At 29.7% G+C, this 19,569-nt stretch overlaps 3 protein-coding genes across 7 annotated transcripts in view; 2 read left to right on the top strand and 1 right to left on the bottom strand.

Moving 5' to 3' along the window:
• Window positions 1-19,569, bottom strand: part of LOC145973431 (protein expanded) — a 530,479-nt gene that overhangs the window by 431,871 nt on the left and 79,039 nt on the right. The window lies entirely within an intron of this gene.
• Window positions 4,019-11,058, top strand: LOC145973437 (uncharacterized). Of its 3 annotated transcripts, none has more exons than XM_083102813.1 (7): window positions 4,019-4,371; window positions 5,590-5,671; window positions 10,028-10,149; window positions 10,217-10,297; window positions 10,551-10,720; window positions 10,816-10,906; window positions 10,969-11,058. In XM_083102813.1, exons 1-6 carry the CDS (start codon window positions 4,360-4,362, stop codon window positions 10,883-10,885), a joined length of 537 nt encoding a protein of 178 aa, XP_082958939.1. In that variant the 5' UTR covers window positions 4,019-4,359; the 3' UTR covers window positions 10,886-10,906; window positions 10,969-11,058. The 3 variants fall into 3 exon arrangements, with proteins under 3 accessions (XP_082958939.1, XP_082958938.1, XP_082958940.1); XM_083102812.1 differs by having other exon boundaries at window positions 4,024-4,371; window positions 10,551-10,716; XM_083102814.1 differs by lacking the exons at window positions 4,019-4,371; window positions 5,590-5,671 and adding exons at window positions 6,795-7,036; window positions 7,174-7,373 and having other exon boundaries at window positions 10,551-10,716.
• LOC145973434 (uncharacterized) lies at window positions 11,019-12,909 on the top strand. Its single transcript, XM_083102808.1, has 7 exons — window positions 11,019-11,166; window positions 11,233-11,403; window positions 11,510-11,648; window positions 11,725-11,798; window positions 11,882-11,974; window positions 12,053-12,396; window positions 12,488-12,909. Exons 2-7 carry the CDS (start codon window positions 11,242-11,244, stop codon window positions 12,510-12,512), a joined length of 837 nt encoding a protein of 278 aa, XP_082958934.1. The 5' UTR covers window positions 11,019-11,166; window positions 11,233-11,241; the 3' UTR covers window positions 12,513-12,909.

Genomic DNA, 19,569 nt, shown 5'->3' on the forward strand with positions numbered 1-19,569 from the left:
AAAAATGTTTCAGACAAAAGTTGTTTGGTTTCGAGGGGGCCATAAGATGGTATCATTGGTTTGACCTTGAAGAGTTATTTGAAGGTCACATGAAGGTCACCTTCAATTTCTTAAATGGAACCTACTATTTGTCATTGCATATTCTTGTAGCTTATCTCGAGAGCTTTCCAAAACACTATAATTAAGTACCTTTTCGTTAAGTACTTTTTGAGTTATGAGGCTTGAAATAATTTCTTAATTTTACATAAACTGTAAAATATTTTGTAAAATATTCATTTTTCGATTATCTTACTTTAATACTTTTATGTATAAAATAATGAGAGGAATCAATTGGTGTAAAGAAAACACATAGTTGTTTTTAAGAAAAAATATGGAATTGTTAATTGCAAATTACATATTTTTTCTTAAAAACAACTATGTGTTTTCTTTACACCAATTGATTCCTCTCATTATTTTATACATAAAAGTATTAAAGTAAGATAATCGAAAAATGAATATTTTACAAAATATTTTACAGTTTATGTAAAATTAAGAAATTATTTCAAGCCTCATAACTCAAAAAGTACTTAACGAAAAGGTACTTAATTATAGTGTTTTGGAAAGCTCTCGAGATAAGCTACAAGAATATGCAATGACAAATAGTAGGTTCCATTTAAGAAATTGAAGGTGACCTTCATGTGACCTTCAAATAACTCTTCAAGGTCAAACCAATGATACCATCTTATGGCCCCCTCGAAACCAAACAACTTTTGTCTGAAACATTTTTCCCTCCCGGGCTTGGTTTTCGAGTTATTCTCCATTAAAGGTTAAAATGGTCCACCCTGTATACAGGGTGAGTCAAAAGTATGTTTTAAAAATTTGTGAGCGTGTTCCTGGATAAAAAGAAAGAACAAATGTTCATATGAACATATGGTCGCAAATGCTTTGTTGTCGAGATAATGGACATAAATCAGCAGTATCAAATAATGCTTTATTTGAACGAAAAAAAACAAACAACAATAACAAAATTGTAAACGTTCAAATAAAGCATTATTTGATACTGCTGATTTATGTCCATTATCTCGACAACAAAGCATTTGCGACCATATGTTCATATGAACATTTGTTCTTCCTTTTTATCCAGGAACACGCTCACAAATTTTTAAAACATACTTTTGACTCATCCTGTATATATAATATATATATATATTATATATATATATATTATATATATTATATATATTATATATTTATAATTTTTTTATATATTTATATTTTTATTATATTTTTTATATTTTTTATATATTTATAATATTTATAATAAATATATATTTATAATATTTTTTATATTTTTATATATTTATAATATTTTTTATATTTATAAATTTTACCTGGACATGAATTGAATGATATCCTTTTCGATTGATATATGCTTGATCATCCTTAATAGGAGCTCTTATTTTTATATGAGTTCCATCGATAGCTCCTATTACATTAGGAAATGCACTTGATCTTTCAAATTCTTCCATAACTTGCAAAGCCTTTGCATCCCGAGGCCACTGAATAAAAGAAGGAGCTAATGTGTGCAAGGCGTGTCACACTCGTCTCATAGTTCTAATTGCAGTTGCTTTTCCAATATCAAACTTGACACATGTAGATCTATTTGTATGATATTGGAGTTAGAAAAGGAAAGTTTTCCATTGTGGTTTCACAATTTGTGCACTTTTAAAACTGATTAAAATAATTAACAATTATGCAACAATGGAGATATTAATTCCAATAAAAATTCAAATGTATTAGGAAGTAATCTGAAAAAAAAGCAAAATATTTTTTGTAATATAAGGATGGCCCATGTAAAGTGTTACAAATTTATATCTCGGAAACGAAGCAATTTAGAGAAAAATGTTTCAGACAAAAGTTGTATGGTTTCGAGGGAAACATAAGATGGTGCCATTAGTTTGATCTTGAAAAGTCACCTGAAGGTCACGTGAAGGTCACCTCCAACTTTTTAAACGGGACACCCTATATGCTTTTGCGTATTCTTGTAGCTCATCTCGAGAGCTTTCCAAAACACTATAACTAAGTTAGTTTTTATTAAGTACTTTCCGAGTTATGAGGCTTGAAATCATTTCTTAATTTTACATAAACCATAAAATATCTAGTAAAATATTCATTTTTCGATTATCTTACCTTATTACTTTTATGTACAAAATAATGAGAGGAATCAATTGGTGTAAAGAAAAAACATATTTGTTTTTAAGAAAAAATATGTAATTTGCAATTAACAATTCCATATTTTTTCTTAAAAACAGCTGTTTTTTCTTTACACCAATTGATTCCTCTCATTATTTTATACATAAAAGTATTAATGTAAGATAATCGAAAAATGAATATTTTACAAGATATTTTACAGTTTATGTAAAATTAAGAAATGATTTCAAGCCTCATAACTCGGAAAGTACTTAATGAAAACTAACTTAATTATAATGTTTTGGAAAGCTCTCGAGATGAGCTACAAGAATATGCAAAAGCATATAGGGTGTCCCGTTTAAAAAGTTGGAGGTGACCTTCACGTGACCTTCAAATATCTCTTCAAGGTCAAACCAATGGTACCATGTTATGTCCCCTTTGAAGCCATACAACTTTTGTTTAAAACATTTTTCTCTAAATTGCTTCGTTTCCGAGATATAAATTTATAACCCTTTACGTGGGCCACCCTGTATATTGATTACAAATTATAAAATACAGAGTTGGGAAGTATACAGTTGAATAATACAGAGAAAAACATCATGCATGTATATAATTTTCCAAAATATTTGCAAATTGTTTTGTAATAAGAATAGATTTTTCAATTACTAAGGGGATACTATCCAGGATTACAAAATTAAAGTAACGATAAAAGTAACGGTTAAATTCGTTACCGTTACTGTAAAAATGTAACGACGTTACCGTTACAGACAGAAAAAAGTAACGATCGTTACCGTTACTTTTTTTCGGTAACGATCGTTACTTTTTTCTGTCTGTAACGGTAACGGTAACGTCGTTACATTTTTACAGTAACGGTAACGAATTTAACCGTTACTTTTATCGTTACTTTAATTTTGTAATCCTGGATAGTATCCCCTTAGTAATTGAAAAATCTATTCTTATTACAAAACAATTTGCAAATATTTTGGAAAATTATATACATGCATGATGTTTCTCTCTGTATTATTTATAAATCTAAAATTTCTAAATTACAATAAATGAAAAATTGAATATGAAGAACATCAATGATGGAATAATTTATAATTATCGAATATATAAAAGTAATAATTATATTTTAAAATCAACTATATATAATAAATACTATAAAATAATAATTATATTTTAAAATAAATTAATTTAATTTTTGTATTATAAAAAGTAACGAATCGTTACTTTCTCAGTAACGGTAACGGTAACGAGTTACTTTTCAAAATTAGTAACGAGTAACTGTAACGAGTTACTTTTCGAAAAGTAACGGTAATGGTAACGCGTTACTTTTTTGAAGTAACGTTCTCAACTCTGATAAAATATATGTGATTAGTTTTACAATTAAATATATATCTGAAATGCATTTTAAATTCTAAAGCAGTATAATTAGGCACAATTCTTTCAACATAATTTTTTAAACGAAATCTGTTCTGTTTCTTTCTTTTACATTTCTGGACAGCAATTGCAGCTTGTATTTCATCCTCATCGCTAGAGGAAGATAAATAAAAAAAAGATAGTGAATCTTCATCAGAAGATTCACAAGCTATTTCTAAAAATTGAGTGAAAATAATTCGTTGTTCTTTATTCATTTTGTTTTTCTTAGGGCCGTTTCGACCAAACTCCGATTAACTCAATCGTTGATTAAAGGGTTGCCAACATGACAAAATAATTCAGTGTGACCAATTGTATTTCTGACGATTGTATTTCTACAATTATATTGGCTTCTCTCTGTATATTGTTAGAAATACAATTGGTCACACTGAATTATTTTGTCATGTTGGTAACCCTTTAATCAACGATTGAGTTAATCGGAGTTTGGTCGAAGCGGCCCTCAACCTTATATTTATTATTGACAAGCAGAGGATGTTCACTATTCGATGCGATTTTGAATTTTGAGCGCGTTATATAGCGTTCCGAAATAAATCATGCTTAAGCGCGCTTATGATTTCGGAGCGGTCTTTGGCGCTGCTGGCACCATCAGCACTGTAAGCGCATTTCGGACCGCAGCCCATGTTGATAGCTGCTTTGTTGGAGGGAGAAGCCGGGCGCTCATATTTGTTTGTCTGCTTGAAGATTTAAAAGAATTGTGGATATTATATAGTGAATGCTGGGTTTTGTGAATATCGTGCTGTTGTGAAGAAAAACATGTTTCCTGAAGTAAGTATAACCTCACCACATGGCATTTCTATCTGTTATTTTAGAGCGTTGCTAGGTTAATTTGCTAAAAAAATGTTCAGAGAAACGTTTATACTTAAAACCTCATCTTTGATAGAACGAAATTAAGATTTATTGCTTAAAAGATGCTTATTGAGAAGAAAAATCGTAAAAGATTATATTTCATGTAGTTTGTGTTTGAAGAATTATCAAGATCTGTTATCTCTTTGTTGCATCATATAAGCTTTAGAGTAAATTTTGACTTTCTTTAAAGAAAAGATAAAATATGAAGACCATTCTGTTTTTATTCTTCGTTCGAATCACTTAGTTCGTTTCAGATATGGGCATTATTTGATAAAAGTTAGTTAGCATTTGATAAAAGTTAATTGTCATAATGGGAACAAATCTAAATAATATATTTATTAAAAAATAAATTATTTAGGTAAAAAGTCAACTAATTATCTTTAAATAAACTTTTATTTGAATAACCAAAAAAATAATTTTTAATTAATTTTAGGAAAAAATATTTTTTAAGCAATTTTTAATAGCAACTTATAAATTCTTTTATATATAATAAAAAACGTTAGTAACATTAAATACATAATGAGCTATAGTTTACAATAAATATATAAACAGCATGTATAATGACAGTTCTAGATGAAATTAAAAATTTATTTGACAATTTATATTGAGATTATATTTGAAAATAATTTATTTTGCAAATAATGTATTTTCAAATACTTTTTTTATTTGCATAGAATCTCAATATAAATTGTCAAATAAATTGATAATTTTATCTAATAGAACTGCCATTATACATGCTGTTTATATATTATCTATTTATTATAAACTATAGCTCATTATGTATTTAATGTTACTAACGTTTTTTATTATTTATAAAAGAATATGAGTTGCTATTAAAAATTGTTTAAAAAATATTTTTTTTCAAAATTAGTTGAAATTTATTTTTTTTGGTTATTAAAATAAAAATTTATTGGAAGATAATTAGTTGAATTTTTCTTAACTAATTTATTTTTAAATAAATTATTTGGATTTGTTTTCATTATGACAACCAACTTTTAAGTATTGTTTGCAAATAACATATAAAAAACTATTTAAATAATATTATATTTTCAAATATCTTTTATTTGTTAATCAAATAAAAAGTGCCCATGGCTGGTTTGTTTTTAACTTCCAATAAATTAATTCCAAATGTTTCAGAATGCAATGATGGACCCTGAGGTTTTGGCCATATATCTTCAAAATAGAGGAGTTAATGAGAACACAATCAATGTTTTATTGAGTATGTATCAGTTTGGTAAGACAGAAAAGTAATGTAGCGTAATAATATTGTTGTTTTCTTTAAGGTCTTGTTAAGTTATTTGAATATGTCTAGTGATTGATTAATTCTAGGCTCCTAAACGAAATATTATTTTATTTCAGATCTTGGTTTGTAAATTTATTTAAATATCTATTGGTTGGTTAATTTTAGGCCTGTAAACGAAGTGTTTCTTGTTATTTTACAATCATTGTTAGTTTACAATCAAACTGTGTCACCAATGGAAGGCTACACTTGTTCAATGTGTCATAAATTTATTCCGAATGGATTGAAACATTTCACAGCGCATTTAAGATATTTACATAGTTTGTCAGTGTCAGCTCCCTATAGTTTTGGATATCAATGTGGACAAGATGAATGTCAATGTGTGTTTAGAAATTTCAATAGTTTGGTTAGACATCTTCGTGTTAAACATCCAATTGTAAAGAACAGAAATAACGAGTCATTTTTATTTCAAAATCATATGGAGGCAGATTCTAATGAAGGTACTGAGCAAGATAGTTATTGTAGTGTGCCTGAGAGTAACAATTCTAAAGATGAATTTCAAAAAGTGTTTAGTGTATCAGGAGAGGCTGCACAAATGGTTGCTCACCTTAGATCCAAAGCATCTATCACAGGGGCCAGTTTGACTCAAGCTTGTATGGCAGCAGAGGTTTTTGTTTGTAACATTGCAAACTTTTTTCAGGAAGAAGTTATGAATTATTTTTCAAGTAAGGGTATATCATTGAATCAGGCTGATATTCAGAATTTACTCTCTAAGTTTGAGATTTCTGCTCTTTTTAATAAATTTTCATCCATTGAAGAGCAACTGAAAGCTTTAAAAATGTATTATAGATTGGTAGACTCCATTGAGATTCCGCTTGGAGACCGTTGTGAATCAGTGCTGAATAGACAATCTGGTGAATATGAACCAAAGTTAGTTATTGAAAGTTTTCAATATGTTCCAATAATTGAGAGTCTTAAATTAATACTTTCTCATTCAAGTGTTAGAAAATATATTGAAGAAGAATCTTCTTCTTCAGATGGATTTATGATATTAGCTTTAAAAAAAATCCATTTTTTCAGAGATATCCACAAGCATTAAGAATCCAATTATACTATGATGATATAGTTGTCAACAATCCTCTAGGAAGTAAAAGATCAGCTCACAAATTAGGAGCATTTTACTTCACTATTCAAAATTTGCCTCCTCATTTGCAATCATTTATGGGAGGAGTTCAAGTTTTGGGATTTTGTTACACAGCTGATGTTACTAAATATGGTTTTAAGGAAATTTTTAGTCCATTTCTTGATGATTTGAATAAGTTGGAAAGTGAAGAAGGAGTTATGGTAAGTTTTGATGGAGAACCGTTTGTATTGAGGGCCACCATAGCTTGTGTAGTTGCTGATGGTTTGGCTGCACATCAGATGTTCGGATTCTTGGGTCCTTCTGCTAACCATTTCTGTCGTTTATGCATGATACATAGGTTTGATCTCCTTAAAGAAAAAGTAGAAATTAAGAATTCAAGAACGAGAGAATTGTATGATGAACAAGTACGGAAAGTCAAATCAAAGCTATTGACCGATACTCAAACGGGTTTGAAAGAAAATAGTGCATTACATAGAAGTCGTTTCTGGCACTGCGCAGAGAATTTCGTTTTTGATTCAATGCATGACATTTGGCAAGGTATTGCACTTGTAGTTCTTGAGTACGTAATCAAACATTTTATTAAGAGAGAGAATAGATATAACTTGACTTTGACTGAGCTAAACAACCGAATACAGATGTTTCAGTATGGTATGCCAGAAAAGAAAAATAAGCCGTCACCTAATTTTACTCTCAATAATTTTTACAATGGTAACCCGATTCAGCAGAAAGCTGTGCAAACATGGTGTCTCTTGAGAATATTTCCTATCTTGGTCTCTGATAAAATACCTAAAGGAGACGAATACTTGCATCTTGTTTTTCTCTTGAATAGAATTAGTGAAATAGTCTTTAGTCCTATAGCATCATCATTTCAAGCTCCTTACTTACAGGACTTGGTATTGGAATTTGTCTCAAGTTTTAAGGAACTATTTCCCAATGTTGCACTTATAAACAAATTCCATCATTTGATGCATTACGGGGAATGTTTGATAAAGTCGGGGCCACTTAGATCCATAATATGTCTGCGCTATGAAGCAAAGCATAGCATATTCAAAAAATATGGAAGTCAATGCTGCAACTTCAAAAATTTACCTTTTAGCATGATCCGGCTTAGTCAAATTTCACAATGTGTCATTTGGGGTTCTGGCAATGCCCCAAGAAAGAAAATAATCTGTTCAAAGGGGCAGACAGTTCTGGTTAAAAATTGTCAGGGTTGTGAGTATTTGAAAGTAGTAGGGATAGCGAACAATGTGAACGTATTTGAAACATAAAAAGTAGAAATATATGGTGTTCAATACCGAAGTGGGTGGCATGTTGCTGTCAAGAGTGGACGAGAAACTGAATCAGGAAATCCTGTGTTTGCTAAAATAATGAAAATATATATTTATGAATCTGATAGGGTTTATTTTCTGTGTCGTGAATGGAAAACTGGGTTATGAACGGTCTTTAAATTCTTTCAGTGTGGCCTCAGGCTTAAGGGGGGAAGACCCTCCAGACAACAGGTTTTTCAATAATTTTTTACAAAAAACTGAGAGTATTTATTACATTGAATGAAATTACATATTGACATTGATGTTCAAATGTATACACACAAATTTTTTTATAAGAAAAAAAAACAAAATGGCGGCGCTACAGCTGCTCAAACTTGGCTCCTTCAATTTGCGCTGTGGAATGCCCAGCCCCTTGTAGTCAACTGAAATCAACCAATCAAAAGTTTTTCATTAAAATAAGTTATTTCGCTTTGTATGTACCTATTTTTAACGAAAAAAAAAAAATGAAAATTTGAACACAAAAAGAAAAAAATTAAATTGTTAAAAACAATATTTTTAGTAATAATTATTACTAAAAATATTGTTTTTAACAATTTGTTTATAAAAAAAAAGTGTAATTTTTTTCTTTTTGTGTTCAAATTTTCATTTTTTTTTTTTCGTTAAAAATAGGTACATACAAAGCGAAATAACTTATTTTAAGGAAAAACTTTTAATTGGTTGATTTCAGTTGACTACAAGGGGCTGGGCATTCCACAGCGCAAATTGAAGGAGCCAAGTTTGAGCAGCTGTAGCGCCGCCATTTTGTTTTTTTTTCTTATAAAAAATTTGTGTGTATACATTTGAACATCAATGTCAATATGTAATTTCATTCAATGTAATAAATACTCTCAGTTTTTTGTAAAAAATTATTGAAAAACCTGTTGTCTGGAGGGTCTTCCCCCCTTAAATATTATTTTAATATCGGCTGATGACTTAAAGGACATGAAGTCTTTTGCTTTATGGCGAGATTATTGTAGCACTGGAAATTTTATAACTTTGCGTCATATCCTGATTTAGTGTATAGAAATAGTTTATAGAAAAAGTTTAATATAAGAGGTTAAATTTTTACTTATAACTGCTAAAAATCTGTACAAAATGTAATATTTTAAATTAAATGAAGCCTTTAAATTAATTAAGTTAAGGTGCGGATAAGTAGATTTAACTTTTATTGCAGTATTTTTTTGTGAGTGTGCCAATTACTTCCCCGGTTTGTGTTTCATTGGATTAAACTAGAATTAAATTAAAATATAAAAAGGGAAGAACTGGTCTCTCTCAAAACACTTATTATTAGTTTGCGCATTAGGGCTTTTGTTACTCTAGGTTTAACAGTAAGATTACTTATGGAATGTCAATCAAAAAATCCCATCCAGGCTTCTATTCTGTAAAATGTTACACAGACCCGATATTATTAGAGCTTAAATGAAAAAGGTCAGCTAATGTTTTTTTGTCATGTGTTGCAGATTGAATTGCTTTGTTTTTATTTAAATGATGTGCCATATTTTAAGTTGTTAAGTTGATGAGTGCATTTATCTTCGGTGTCTTACGGTTTCCCTACTAATACAATATCACACTACTTGTGTTTTCTTGTTTGTTTTGTAAATATTTCAGCAGATAGAATAAGTACTGGTCCTAAACTCATTCATTGTGAGCTTATTAATTAAAACTGCTCATAGTATATAGAGTTTGTGTTTGGTGTTTAGACTCACTTTAAATATTAAGAGCTTAAAAATAAATTTCACTCTTGCATGCTTTTGATATTTTATATTTACCTTAGCTTGTTTCAAGTGATGGATGTGACGTTGTGATAAATCATATGAGTAAGAGTAACTGATTCTTGATTTGCTATACTTCAAAGTCAGTGTGCACTACTTTTCCTTTTTTTAGAGGAAAAAGCTACTGGTACAACTCTTCCTTTTTTTTCGAAGCAAGATTTAAAAGAAATTGGAGTTAATGAAATGGGTCAACGGAAGTTGATAACTTTCATTGTTAAGGAAAACACCAATGTGGTCAGTATATCAAGTTCATTCGTATTAATACTTAAGATTCAAAGTTAATACATCCTTTTATCAGCAGGTCTTTATGATTGATCCACTAAATACATCAGATACGGATGCAGGTCCCTCAACATCAAATTCTTGTTCAACAAGTGAATCGGTAAGAACATTCCTGGTTTTGGCAATATTACGCTGTTAATTGTGGTTAATTCCACTCCAAAAAGATTTGGATTGGACTTATCCATGTTTAATTTATTACTTTCAATACAGGACTGAACAAACGGACGAAACTGATGCTGATTCATCAGCTGTGACAAACACTACAGTTAATGTAAGGCCTGGCATTAATCGCAATTTTCTATCTAAAAGTTTACTTTTTCTATTATCAGCCCTCATTTATATATAATTTACAGAACAGCAAACCTATTGATATTAAGAGATGGATTGAAAAGCATTCAGAACAGCATAAAGACTTAGCCAAGATTTTGCAATCAAATAAATTTACTAACAAGCATCGAAAAGATTTGATAAAGATTGTAGTATCTGAAATGTGCTCAGAATGGGGCAAGGTACATAGTGGTACGTAAGTACATAGTCTTTTCTTTTATTTTTTGTTCATCTTTTTATCTGTCTTTTGTAGAATATTGATTAATTGTTTTCTTTTGTTTTCATATTTAGGTATCCTTCCAAGGAATATAAGTCTAGTGTTGCAAGGGCCATTGTGTCCACATTTCCTACATTGTCATAAAAAATTGAAGGGCGTTCTCATGTAAGTAATGGTTTGTGTGCTGTCAGAATGGTTTTTAAACGTTCTCTTTTTTAAATTTGTAGGAGAGTTTCTACGACGAAGCTGTTGGAGAGGGCTATCTTGAGTGGCGGCTGAAAACTATAAGAAAGCATTTACCCAGCAATGAGAAGCGCAGGGCACCAACAACTTCCACTGAAGCACTAAATAAAAAGAGGAAAATTTTTAGGAAAGAACCGTTTATAAATAGGTCACTATTAACTGAATCTGTCCTCATTGAAAAGGTATTTAGTTGACAAATAATTAAAACTAACTGTACACGCAACTTACAAGTTATTTTCTTTTATCAGATTTCTGAAATGAAGTATACAAAGCCAACTGATTCCGTCAAGGCTCAAATTGAACGTTTACTGTATGAAACCCGGCCAAATAGGCATACCGAAATCAAATCTTCTGAGAGTATAACAGTTTCTGATGTATTAAAAAAATATCCTCGCCTTAAAAACTATGAAGGTAAAATGGTATGACATAAATTCTTTTCAATTGTCTTCAAAGCTCTACATTATTTTCTTTTATTTTTTATTTCTAATAATGAACAATTTGTTTTGAAAATTATGGTGGTTGCAGATTGATAATGAATTTAGAGACATTTTTGAGAAATACGACGTACTGTTGGCAAGATTTCCCACTCATTTCGCCCCACGTATTATTGCACATTGTAAAAATGTGGCACCTCATTTGCTAGAGGAATTAACTGACTTTGACAGTGAGTAGTGAGTGCAAAGCATTTTCTATCATGCACTTTTTTAAAAATTTAATTAATGAGAATTTTTTGTTTCCAGTTAATTTGAAAGCAATTGTGATCTTACATGAGTTGCTGCCTCCTCCCAACCATTCAAATGTTAGAAAAGCACAGGTATGTATTATTTTTTTTTCTTTTAATTCATAGTTACTTGAGACATTTTTATACTTCATTATATATTCTTAATTATTTTTCAGAACAAAGCTAGGACAAAGCGAAGCGATGGCCAAATGGCAACAGCTGCTCGTATCGTCTCAGTTCCACATCCAAGTCTCTTGCAGTTCATACTTGTAAATAAATCTTAGCAAACAGATTAAAATAACATGTTTATTGTTCAATTCAGAATATCTTCTGTTTCCTTTCCGCAGGCAAATGAAGATATAAATGCTAAAGCCTTAGAGAGAGGCTCTCTGCAAAAGCAGCCATTTCTACTATGTTGCACAAACATGGACCAAAGGAAAGGCCCATTCTTTATCCAAGTTGAAACTCATTTGTTTCCTGTGGGAAACAACCCTTTGTGTGCCTTTGATAGACTCTTTAAATTGCACTATATGTTCGATATACATTATGCAGCCCTTCTTCTGAACTTCTATAACTTTTTTGAATCCATTGTCTACAATGGACTCAATACCCCCAAGAGCTGCTGCGATAGTTTAAATTCTATTTTAAGTGTAGTAGAAATTCAGCCAGAATCAGCAAAAACCATGTTTGAGTAAGTTTCCATAATTGTTTCAATTATTCATGTATCTAATTTTCTATTTTAAGAAAATACTAAATCACTTCTTCTTACTTTGTTCTTTCAGCTCAGAATTGGAGTCTACAGATTAGACTTGATATGATCCCAATGTTGAAGCTTTGTATTCATTTACTTTTTAATATGCCCAATGCAAAGTATTTACAAGCATGTGTGCGTTAGATAGTTTTCAGTGTTTGTTGTGCATGCATTAATTTTAAGATTTACTTTTTTTTGTATCTTTTCTTAATTTTTAATTTGACCGTATATCACCCATTTTTTTTGTTGATGTAGTTATGGTTCCTATAGTTTACCCAATAATAATTCAGTATTTGACAGTCAGAATTAAGTTTATTTTTTCTACTTTTGATACTATTATCTAATAAGGCTGAATTTGTGAATTGAAAATTAATAAAGCTGAAAGTCAAGTGGAGGCTGTAATCTATAGCTAGCCCTGTCCTTTCTCTCAGTAAGAAAGAATTTTTGTTTAAAGCCATGTCATTTATTTTATGCATAAATTTGATTACATTAAAATTTCTTTATAATGCTTTTTTACTCTCTTTATAATGCTCTTCTACTATTTTTTTTATTCAAAGGTTATAGTTTTATGATTTGTGCAGCATTTCTCATTATTTCCTTTTTACAGTTTAAAGTATACCTGCTAATTTTTTAGTAACTTTCACAAACTTATTTGCTTCATTCTAGTGAATTACCGTAAGAAATCACTCGATGCTGTACACTCGAACGAGAGTAAAACTTCACTCTAAGAACGAGCGAACAGCAAAATCAGACACCTGAAGAAGGGACTTTGATCGGAGTGCAAGTTCACTCAAATACACGAGTCATATTTCGCTCGAACGCACGAGCGATCTAATCACTCGAGATACCGAGTCAATATTCACTCGATAAGATATGTTCGATTTTCACTCTTTGCTCAAGTGAATTTCCACTTGATTAGAGTGATATTTCACTCGGAAAAATTTAGAGAGTAAGTGAAGGAACTATCGAATCATGCAAACTCTGTTCCGTTTCTGCCGTCAATCTGCTATCAGAGATTGTGTGCGCAGATTCTGCTCGATTTTTGTTATCAATTTGCTATCAAATTGCGCCTCACAGATCCTGTTAAATTTCTGCTATCAATTTGCCGTCAGTTATATCTGCTGGCTTTACTCGATTTCTGTTCGATAATTCGACATCAAATTTCATTGCGCAGATCCTGCTCGGTTTCTGCCGACAATCTGTTGTCAAATTGCGTCGCACAGATCCTGTTCAATTTCTGCCATCAATCTGCCGTCAGTTATATCAGCAGGCTCTACTCGATATCTGCCGAGAATTTGATATCAAATTTTATTGCGCAGATCCTGCTCGGTTTCTGCAACCAATCTGATATCAAACTGTGTTGCGCAGATCTTGCTCGATTTCTGCCACCAATCTGCTATGATAATTTTAAACAAATCCTGTTCAATTTCTGCTATCAAATTATGTCAGCAGGTTTTGTAACATTTCTGCTGACATTCTGTTATCATTATTTGATATAACAAATTTTTTATACAATCTGCAATCTTACTGTCGACAAAAATTTGTAGCAGAAATTGACAAAATCTGTTTGAACAGACTTTGCTGACTGGGTTAATTTTAATATTAGCCTAATCAAAGAATTGTATTAAATTATATTATCCTAATTAAAGAATTGTAATTTTCATAAATAAATATAAATTTTTAAAATATATATTGTAATTTTTTTACATTTTTAAGGTTACATGGCGCGCGCAATGTTATGTTCTAGTATTATAAATTGTCCGTTGAAATTAGAATACATTTAATATATTATAATTGTATTCTTAACAAAGTATAATACCATATGTTCATAAACGCATCTAATATCATTATATACGTTTAATAAATGTTTATAAAATTAACATGTGTTATATGGGAATAATAAAAAGTTATTGATAGAAAAATGTAGTGCATAAGAATTTGGAAAATATGTTAAAAAATTATAAAATTTCAGATTTTTAAAAAATATGGAGAAGAAAAATCAATGGCTTGTAATAATAAAAAAAAAGATATGTAATTTCTCATATATTGCTACATCAGTAATATGTAGCCAACATTTTGAGAAAGAATGTTATCATGTAACAGGCATTAGCAAGTTTGTATTGATCAAATGCTGTACCAAGCATATTTAATATGCCATTAAAAGTAAAATAATATATAAAATATAAAATAATAAAAAAATAATATATAAAATACGGTATGTGAAATCTTACATTTGCTCTTGTATATTTTGTAAATATTGTTTTGTAATATTTAAGAATCATGTTAATTAACATATTTTATTAATCAAGTTGAAGAAATGCAATCACAAAATACATATGTATATAATAATAATGAAGATATTAAAAAAGAACTATTACACACTGTCATGAAAAATGCACAGAATCTTCTTACGAAGAATCAATCTCAGTATACAAGTATACAAAGGACAAAAATCATAGACCATTTACCAAGACAATACAAGTCTCTTCTGAAAAAAACATCGTATGACTCAGTTTGGCACAAATGAAAGGTAAAGTAATAAAAAGAAAAAAATAATAATTCAATGTTTATTTGCTATTGAAAAAATAAACTTACTTATGAATATTTTTTGTATAGTGCAATTATAGAAAGTATGGAGCGTGATAAAAATAATGAACTGCAACATGCACAGGAAACAATTAAAGAATTTAAAAAAAGTTAAAGATACATCAACAGAAATGTAGAAGATATAAAAAGAAAGTTCTTTTATTAACTGTGCTTACAAAGCATTTGCAAAATAGACAATTACTGTCTCAAAATGCTGCGAAATTCTTGGAAGTAAGGTGAAAAACATAATGTTAATAATTGTTTAAAATATATTATATAAATATATATAAAATATAATTGTTTAAAAAACATAATGTTAAATAATTGTTTAAAATATATAACAATTTATATAATAATAGGAAAGAGAGAGAAAGCATTGAAGGAAGGTTGTGTTACAATAAGTGTAATCTTAAGTTATTATAAGTTATTATAAGTTATAAGAAATCGATTAATTATTATCGAATATTATCCTCACATTTGACTATACACTAATGTTAAAGATTAAGACCAAGTCTTATTCTTTAATCTTTAGTATTTAATAGGACAGACATCAAAGACAACAAAAGAGAAAGACTTTTGCAAAAGATTCATGTATTAATTGTATTAAATGAATTTTCCTACAATAGAATGCAGTATTGCCAATAAAAAAGGAAATAATATGAAGACACTTGCAAAAAATAATAAGAGAAGAGCATTTCCAAACGAGTTAAAAACTTTTGTAGCAACCTTACAATTTTATTCCATTAAGGCGTACGAATATGTTCGTAAGACATTTTAAAATATTTTGCCGCATCCGCAGACAATAAGAAAATGGTATTCCTCTGTGGAAGGAAAACCATTTGGTATTACAACAGAAACCTTAAGAACAATAGAAGCAAAAATTAATGAAGCAATATCAGAAAAGAAACAATTATATTTTAGTTATTAATATCTTAGTACCTTATTATCGATGATATGTCCATACGGGAATTTATAGAAATCGAAAATGATAAATATTATGGATACGTCGATTTAGGAATAAATTCTGAATGTAATGAAACTCTTCCAGAAACAAGATATGCATGCGTGTTTCTTCTTGTGTGTGTCAATAGTAGTTAGAAAATACCTATTGCATACTATTTAATACAATCTTTAAGTGGCAAATCTTTGAAAGAGCAAATTTCATAAAATTAGTATTAGCATCCTTACATGAAGTAGTTATTAATATTATTAACACCACTGTTTACTTATTAATATTACCATGGATGGTAGCGCAGCAAATATTTCAACAATGCAATGTTTAGATTCGAATATATCTCCAACGAATCTGCTACCATACTTTACACATCCATAAACTAAAGAAAAAATTTATATGATGGATGCATGCCACATGATAAAGTTAATTAGAAATTCATTTGCAAGTAGTACAAACATTTACGATGCTAATAGAAATAAAATAGAATAGAAATATATTACACATTTAATACAACTTGAAGAACAGGAACAACTTTATGCTGCCACAAAAGTAAGGAAACGTCATTTAAATTGGCACGAAAAAATGAAAGTAAAACTGGCTTGAAACGTTAACTACTAGTGTTACGAATGCTATAGATTTTTGTGCAATAGACTGGAACAGTTTCGTCATTCGGCAGCAACGTCATTACTCATCCGAAATATGAACAACATATTTGATTTACTCAACAGCAAAAATCTATTGTGTACAAATATAAGTGAAGCATAATATCATTATCCAACATTGATCGTTTAAAGAAGACATAGAAAAATAGAATATCTACAAAATATTTATATAGATGAACAAAAAATTATATATACAAAAAAGAAAACTGGATTTTTAGGCATGATTGCATGATGCAGTTTGTTTATTATGTAAAAGATTTAGCATTTATTTTATTAGGCTGATTGATTACTACAGAAAAAATGAAATTCTTATTAACATACAAAATGTCTCAAGACCATCTGGAAATATTCTTTGCAACTGTGCGAGATAAAGGCGGATATAATAATAATCCATCTACAAAGCAAGAAAAATTTAGTTATGCATATAAACGACTTTTGCTCCATACTAAACTAACTATATTTTACCATATGGCAACACTAATCCACAGATAATACAGACATATTAAACATTACAAATCCCAATACAGGTATTGATAATATTATTTATGAATGTTCTGAACGACAGGAAGAAAATGAAAACGACACATCAAATGAACCATTTATAACAAATAGCTGGTGCACATGTAATTATAATATATTCAAGATGTTGTAGCATATATTTCTGATTTTATAGCTCAGAAAGTAATGAAAACAATGAAATATTCTATTTGTAAAAATTTATTAGTAGGAACAGATAGTATGTATTGTAAACAAGAAAATATAGAGGAGGATTAATAAATGTATCATATGATGTTATTAAGTTGCAGAGAGAGTGATAAGAGAAATCCATTGCAGAGAGAGTGATAAGAGAAATCCTAATATCATTAACAAACAACATTCTATTGAACGATTAATTATCTCTGCAATGCAACATGTTATGTCACATATTTTTGATAACATTTTACATTTGTTTGAACAAGCCACTGTAGGACCATAGGACTATTTTAATTAAATTAATATTGTACACGTATATACAACTATGATTACGACATATTTGCAGTGAGAAACAGCAAAAAATACAACGAATTCGAAGCAAATTGAGCAAACTTATAACTTTTAAGAATCAATAAATAATTTGTATTTAAATATTCTACCGTTGTGTTGAATTCTTTATAATACTTATACTCTCCATACATAATTTATATCTTTTATTTCTTATTATTTTTACATAAAACTTCTCACATATTCCATTTTATAATTCTATTTATTGTTTAATATTATCTACTTTATTTCAATGTTTATAATTTTTATACTTATTTATAGTTATTTTACATATGTAGAAATTAAAATAACAAGATCACTTTTAATAATTAGAGATTTGGCTCAAGTAATAAAAAAATTAAAAAGAAACTGGCATAAGAGCCAACGCGCGGTAATTGGAGCGCAGAGAAGCAACAACACTTCTTTCTTTTTTCAATATTAATTTATTAAAAAACACATTATAATAACAAAAAGCGAACGTTTCGGATCATTTTTTGATCCTTCTTCAGTGCGATGTTAACAATATATATTACAGATAGTGACGCGTTACATTAAACGAATTTGTTCTCGACGCGTAGGTGACGCTAAATTGCATCCCGCGGAGGTCTAGTAAGCGCTCTGCTTCCAACAGTCAATTAAATATACTATAGTTATGCTATGCGACGTCACAGCAGACCTTACAAATCGAGTAAAAATAATAAAATAAATACCGAAAGATATTACACGTGAATAAGCTTTTTTGCTTAAATTAATAGTTAGAAGCATGGCTCACCAGATTCCGCGCTTTTTACAATTAATAATATAGTATGCCGCTGTGCGCCCCATGTCGATTCGAGATTCGATGACGACTTGAGTTCGACATGGAGCGCACAGCGGCATACTATATTATTAATTGTAAAAAGCGCGAAATCTGGTGAGCCATGCTTCTAACTATTAATTTAAGCAAAAAAGCTTATTCACGTGTAATATCTTTCGGTATTTATTTTATTATTTTTACTCGATTTGTAAGATCTGCTGTGACGTCGCATAGCATAACTATAGTATATTTAATTGACTGTTGGAAGCAGAGCGCTTACTAGACCTCCGCGGGATGCAATTTAGCGTCACCTACGCGTCGAGAACAAATTCGTTTAATGTAACGCGTCACTATTTGTAATATACAGGGTGAGCCATTTTAATTAACGCACGCAATTATTTCGGAAACAAAGCATTTTAGAGAAAAATGTTTCAGACATAAGTTTTATGGTTTCGAGGGGGCCATAAGATGGTATCATTGGTTTGACACTGAAGACTCATTTGAAGGTCACGTGAAGGTCACATCAATTTTTTTAAATGGAACACCCTATATATTTTTGCACACTCTTGTAGCTTATCTCGAGAGCTTTCCAAAACACTATAATTAAGTACCTTTTCGTTAAGTACTTTTTGAGTTATGAGGCTTGAAATAATTTCTTAATTTTACATAAACCGTAAAATATCTTGTAAAATATTCATTTTTCGATTATCTTACCTTAATACTTTTACGTACAAAATAATGAGAGGAATCAATTGGTGTAAAGAAAACACATAGTTGTTTTTAAGAAAAAATATGGAATTGTTAATTGCAAATTACATATTTTTTCTTCAAAACAACTATGTGTTTTCTTTAGACCAATTGATTCCTCTCATTATTTTGTACGTAAAAGTATTAAGGTAAGATAATCGAAAAATGAATATTTTACAAGATATTTTACGGTTTATGTAAAATTAAGAAATTATTTCAAGCCTCATAACTCAAAAAGTACTTAACGAAAAGGTACTTAATTATAGTGTTTTGGAAAGCTCTTGAGATAAGCTACAAGAGTGTGCAAAAATATATAGGGTGTTCCATTTAAAAAAATTGAAGTGACC

The sequence above is a fragment of the Camponotus vicinus genome, unplaced genomic scaffold (assembly GCF_025532165.1).
Source record: "Camponotus vicinus isolate PSW18456_S1 unplaced genomic scaffold, iyCamVici1.0 SCAF_6, whole genome shotgun sequence".
Taxonomy (NCBI): Eukaryota; Metazoa; Arthropoda; class Insecta; order Hymenoptera; family Formicidae; genus Camponotus; species Camponotus vicinus.

Coding starts and splice junctions, on each gene's coding strand:
- LOC145973437 (XM_083102812.1), top strand. Junction 5,672..10,027: donor CACAATCAATGTTTTATTGA/GTATGTATCAGT, acceptor TCCTTTTTTTAG/AGGAAAAAGCTACTGGTACA. Junction 10,907..10,968: donor AAATTGAAGGGCGTTCTCAT/GTAAGTAATGGT, acceptor TTAAATTTGTAG/GAGAGTTTCTACGACGAAGC.
- LOC145973434 (XM_083102808.1), top strand. CDS start 11,242: ATGAAGTATACAAAGCCAACTGATTCCGTCAAGGCTCAAATTGAACGT. Junction 11,404..11,509: donor AAAACTATGAAGGTAAAATG/GTATGACATAAA, acceptor TGGTGGTTGCAG/ATTGATAATGAATTTAGAGA. Junction 11,799..11,881: donor CAAATGTTAGAAAAGCACAG/GTATGTATTATT, acceptor ATTATTTTTCAG/AACAAAGCTAGGACAAAGCG.